Raw genomic sequence first — 5,901 nt, forward strand, 5'->3', positions numbered from 1 at the left:
TCTCCCTATTCAAATCCCACAGCCGCCCCCAAAGTGCATCATTACATTTGGGCTGGCTCACGGGGTCAAGGCTCTGAGGGGAGGCTTTCCAGATCAAATACTGCCATTGTCAAAGTATTCCCTGAGTGGAAGTGAAAAGTGTGCATGCTGGGTAGCGTCACACCTCAGCACACACGCACAAAAAATATATTTCTATGTCTTTTCTTCCAAAGGGTAATTTATCTAATGGGACCAAATTGTTATCTCCATCCTGAAAAATGTATTCATGGTTATGAAAACAACAAAGCATAGTAGTCCCCCACGAGCTTTATTGATATTTTCATTTTCTTTTTTTTTTTTTTTTTTTTTGAAGTGCATAAAATATTGAAAATATTTATTAGGATAGAAAAGCAAAAATTTACCATAATTACTGTTATTGGAATTATGAAATAAACACATATTTCAATTTTGTAATAGCAGTGATTTGTCATAAAGGTCTTCGTTAGCTCAGTAACACATTTTATCTAACAAACTTTGGAAAGACAATGTCATAAATTGTCTTAACACACTACATGTCAAGTCATCATTAACATTTCAGGTAGGCATACAGATGGCAATCTTCACTGTTACCACATCATCTTATTAGTCTCATACATGTTACCTATCAATGTTAGTTTCAAAGTCAGTTCACTCATTAATGTAAAATTCTATCTTATTGCACAATGTCCAGTTTGGCAATTTTCACTATGTTGCAAAACTAAATAAAGGCAAAAGTCCATAGGAAAAATGTATTTTTCTTATCAAGAAAAAGAAAGTTGGGTCTGAGTAGTTGGCATAGTTCTGTTCAAACATATTCTAATAAAGGGATCTGTCAAAAGATTTTCCCCTGAAAAGAATTTGAACATTACAAAAAGATTTGTCATTTTTGCTCTATATTGCAAAAATGTCATTTTGTTCAATTTTGAAAAGGTTTATTAAGATTACTAAGAAAATAAAAGGTTGTGAAAAGGTTGATGAAAAAACTTGCAATTAAAAGAAGAAACTAACACTGGCTAATGCCACTAGAGAGGGCATACACCCCAAATACTGTGATAGAAATAATAGAAACCCACTGATGGTTTGACAGTATTAAGTCCCAAAAAACCAGAAATGAGGACTTGGCTCCATGAGCTGACCAGAACAGTTTGGTAGTACATTCATCAGCACCAGGATCCCTCTGATATGTTTCCACACCTTGAATTCTTTTGCAATCTACCAGATTCTAAACTGTTACGGCAATGTCCAACTAAAAAAAGCCAAATCTAGGCACTGACATTATCAATGCTTTACAGATGCTCCCCTGCAAATTTCACATCTTTCAATAATAAAAATTTGCATAGAAGTTGGACTTTGAAGGTTATATTTTTATCTGAAATTATAAAATTACAGTATTTCTATGAAAAAAGTTGTCTAGTAACATAAATTGCTTCGGCATCAGTCCCACAAACAAGACAAGGACCTAAGACATCCAAACTGTTGACAGACAAAGTCCTACTGGGAAGCAAGCTTGTGATTTCAATACGGTCTTTTGCAGGATCGGTGCTGAGCCAGGAGCTTATAATAGACTGGTGAGCATTAGCCTGGTTACTAATGCTATGAAACAAAAAAGTACTACTTCTTCCTCCTTGGTGAAAAAGTGATGACTTTTCAGGTACGTCTGTTGAGGCATCCCAATGCCAAAGGGAGCCATCTTCAGAACAAGTAAATAGATGATCTGGGTTGGATGGGTGAAAATGAACTTCCCACATTTCAGCTTCATGAGCCTTCAGCAGAGACACAGGCATAGTACCTTGTCTAACATCCCAAATACTCAACATTCCGTCCTGGCCACCAGTAGCCACGACATGCTGCTGGTTGGGGTGTCTGTCAACACAGTGGAGTGGTGCTCGGTCACCGGTCAGTGATAATATCTGAGAGGGCTCATTTCCTTGTTGTCTAAAATCCCATATTTTTAGCTGTCCAATGGAATTTACTGTAAGAATCTCAGGAGTTCGAAGAAAGGTTACAGCATGGAGCGTACTGCTATCTGCATTATCTATAGTTCTCACAGCTTCCTTGTGATCAGCTCGAAAGAGATTTATACGGCCATCTTCTCCAACCGTGACAATTTCTGGGTTATTGCACACAACACCTGTGCAAGGTGCGCCGCTACAGGAAAGACTGCCTGGTCCTGAGTGGTAGTGAGCTCTTGTCCACTGCTGGCTGACAGACAGAGTCTGGTTATTTGGATGGTGAAGGAAAACTGTTACGCATCCTGTTGATGAAGCAGCTACAATTCTTTCCTGATCAAAAAATTGTAAATCCATGACATCACCATGGTGTTTGATATCACATAGTAACTGATGATCTCCTTCAAACCCACCATCTGAGTCCAAGTTCCCAAAATCTCCAATCGACCACAACGAAACATAATTTTCCTCATTGTCCCAAGAACCCGTAGCGAAGGTCTCCGCTGTCTGCAGGCTCCCCGGGGGTACCGGGCGCCAGCGGGTTTTGCTGATTTTCTGAGACACGAACTTGGCATAAATCTCCTCCATGCCGAGAGCAGCCACGGCAGCCTCAGCAGCCACAGCGGGAAGCGCCGCGCGCGCCTCTCAGCCCCGCCCCTTCCCGCGGACTCTGATATTTTCATTTTCAACAACAATATTTCAACTCCTAAGACACCTTCCCATTTTTTGATAATTGGTGAAACGAATAAAGTGTGGCAAATATTTCAAGATCAGCTAATCACATGTACATGTTCATCAGTTTTTATTTCCTTTTTTTCCTATGTTGTGCTGTCTCTCTTTTTCAGGAAGTCAACATGACTTTTGCTTCTTACCCAGTGATAGGAAGAACATAATTTCCTTTCAGGAGAGCAATGTGCGAACCTACAAATTTTCTGAAGATTTTAATAAGTAAATGACAAGACTGCCCGGAAATACAGGTGAATGTGCATCAGTCGCTTTCGTGATTCTGTGAATAGAACAGTAAATGAACTTCTTCCCCACCTCACAAGAGAGAGCAAGTGCGTAATGCAGAACTAAACAGGGTGCTTTGCAAGGATTTATGGTAACTCTTGTCTTTCAGAGCCTTGCCTCACAAGACGCTGTGCTCAGCTCTTGAAACAGACATCTAGGGCCTCCCTGGTGGCGCAGGGGTTAAGACTCAGCACTATTGCCAGCCACTGCAGCATGAGCTCAATCCCCGGCCAGGGAGCTGACCCACACAGTTACCAACCCACATGGCTCAGCAGCAGACCTCTCCTATCTTGCCCACTGCTCCCCTCAGCAGTTTATTTCAGTTTTCAGTAGATCCACTGGTTGCTCCAGTCCTGGGCTTGCAGCTTCTTCACTACCCCAGTCTCTGCTTCCATGCTCACACGGCCTTCGCCCCTTAGGACTCTTCACATCGATTTGGTTTTTTTTTTTTTTAATCTCTGTATGTCTCTTACGTGGACATCAGTCATTGGATTTAGTGTCTACCCTACGTTGTTATGAAGTCAACTTAATAACATTTGCAAAGATCCTATTTCCAAATAAGGTGACATTCACAGGTACCAAGGATTAGACCTTCAACATATTTGACAAATGGTGGGAGGGACCCGATTTAACCCACAAAGCATGTGAACCCTAAAATAAGGTAACACCCAAGTGATCACCAGGGCATTGTTTTCTAGACCTGCTGAGTGACAAAGGAGATGTGCAAACCTGGCAGAGACCAAAGCTCAGAAACCCCCCACTCAGGGAGGCTCAGAAACTGGGCCAGGGCTGACAACAGCGGGCAGGATAGGGGGTTGGACTGTGGGGAAGTAAGGTTAGGGGAACCAGGGATAGAGCTGGCCCAGCTGCCCTATATGCTACCTTCTCTGTAAATCCCATCCACACCATAAAGTCTAGTCCTATAACCTCACCTAACTAATCTCTTTCCTTAAATGCCTGTGGTGTATTCCATCTATCTACATCATTTAAGTATTTTTTACAACCTTTACTACAACCTTTCTTATATTTGTTTTATCTCTTTAAATTACCTGCAAGTTACCTGCAATTCGGCGCTTCACCTAATACCTTTTTGCTAAGCCACGAGAACAGTCCTCTCAGTGCCAGGCATCTAAGGAAGATCTGTTGCACATCTGCGGAGTTCTCATTCCTGAACTTAGAAGTCTAAGTTGCCTCTCACTTGTGTCCATTTGCCCCACAGCCACTCTTGACCTTTGCAGCGTGCATGTAAACTTTGTCAAACATTTCTTTCTCTTCCCCAAGATTTCAATCATACATGTGGACATTTTATACTGAACTTGGATCCAGAATGCTGCACCTCCCCCTGCTGTGCTGGTACGCGGCACAGAAGATGCAAAGGTTGCTATGAGAACCAGCATCTCTGTGGTCCAAACACAGCCTGCAATTTTGCACTCAATCGGCAGCTAGAGGGAAAAGCCCTGTGCATGTCAAATCACCTTCTTGGCACGCCAACATGGCCGCCCCTTGTCTGGCAGTGAGGCTGCCAACCTGAATGCTAGCAGACACCTGCCTCAACTAATATAGAGTCACCATCTGAGGCCATGTCTGTGCCTTTCAGCTAACAGGGGCATTTGCTCCCAGAATTCTAAGAACTAAATTGCTTTTTTAACAGCAATTATAAGAGTGTTAACAAAAAGCTGAAGATTTGGAGAATCAATAGAGTTCTTTTACTTTGGAATCATATCAGATTTTCCTCATTTACTTCTAATTTGATGCCATGAATAAAGAAATTGCTTCTTTTCAGTGCACTGAGTTAGAAAGATAGATCTTCATGCAGTCTGTACCTTCTTTTAAGAAACATCATTTTCATTTTCCGTTGAATGGACACAAAAAAAAAAAGAAATCATATTTTGAATAATTAGAGAACAGAGTGCTATAGAGGGGATTTTTTTTGCATTTTATTTTTTAATATTTTATTTTATATAATTCTTACATCATTTTTCATTTTTGCACAATGTATGCATTTTCATTTTGGTTATATTCCCTATACAATTGCATCCCCCCTTATTTTGACCCTAATCCTTCCTCTCCCCACCCCTTCCCCTCCGTAGTGTGTCTCTGGTTTATAGTTGCTTGTTGATTTTGATTTTTAGGTTTTCTAAATTCCTGCTATGAGTGAGACCATCTGGTATTTTTCTTTTTCTTTCTGACTTATTTCACTGAGCATGATCCCTTCTAGCTCCATCCATGTTGCTGCAAACTGCGTGTGTTTATCTTTTTTGATTGCTGAGTAATATTCCATGGTGTATATGTACCACATCTTCTTGATCTAGTTATCTATCTTTGGACATTTGGGTTGTTTCCATAGCTTAGCTATTGTAAATAGCGCTACTATAAACATAGGGGTGCAGATGCCTTTGGAATTAATGTTTCTGTGTCATTTGGGTAAATACCTAGGAGTAGAACTGCTGGATCATATGGAAGCTCCATCTTTAGCAGGTCGCGGAATCTCCATACAGTAGAGGGAATATATTTTTAAAAGTCTATTAACAATAAGTAAACATTGGAGGAAACCATAAAAAAGACCAATTTGCCCAAAAAAATCCTAAAATTAAATCACAATCAAATTTCTTTTCTTCAACTTATTTTTGATTTGGATTTTCTCTACATACTCTTGCTATGATTTCTGTCTATTCATTTACACATGTGATTCTGCTTGTTTTTTCTTCATAGAATACTGGTAATATCAATGATCTGGTATAATAGTAATATAAAATATGAAGCTGAACAAATAACACCCATCATCTTCCAATTTCCCATACAATTAATAAAGGACACTTTGAAAAATGTGCATAAAGTCATGTGTTTTTATTTCATTTCAACTGAAATCCTTAATTCATACCATCTGTGATTTTAGGAGTCCATTCAAAGTGAATGTGGGACA

General features: G+C 40.0%; 1 protein-coding gene across 1 annotated transcript; it reads right to left on the minus strand.

Moving 5' to 3' along the window:
- Nucleotides 1–359: 359 nt before the first annotated feature.
- Nucleotides 360–2,612, minus strand: LOC119243767 (nucleoporin Nup43-like). Its single transcript, XM_037509699.2, has one exon. It carries the CDS (start codon nt 2,553–2,555, stop codon nt 1,413–1,415), a length of 1,143 nt encoding a protein of 380 aa, XP_037365596.1. The 5' UTR covers nt 2,556–2,612; the 3' UTR covers nt 360–1,412.
- Between the last annotated feature and the right edge of the window lie 3,289 nt (nt 2,613–5,901).

The sequence above is a fragment of the Talpa occidentalis genome, unplaced genomic scaffold (genome assembly GCF_014898055.3).
Source record: "Talpa occidentalis isolate TD23 unplaced genomic scaffold, MPIMG_talOcc4v2.1 talOcc4.13, whole genome shotgun sequence".
NCBI lineage: Eukaryota > Metazoa > Chordata > Mammalia > Eulipotyphla > Talpidae > Talpa > Talpa occidentalis.

Bases quoted from the DNA above. Each gene is read 5' to 3' on its own strand.
- LOC119243767 (XM_037509699.2), bottom strand. From the start codon at position 2,555: ATGGAGGAGATTTATGCCAAGTTCGTGTCTCAGAAAATCAGCAAAACC.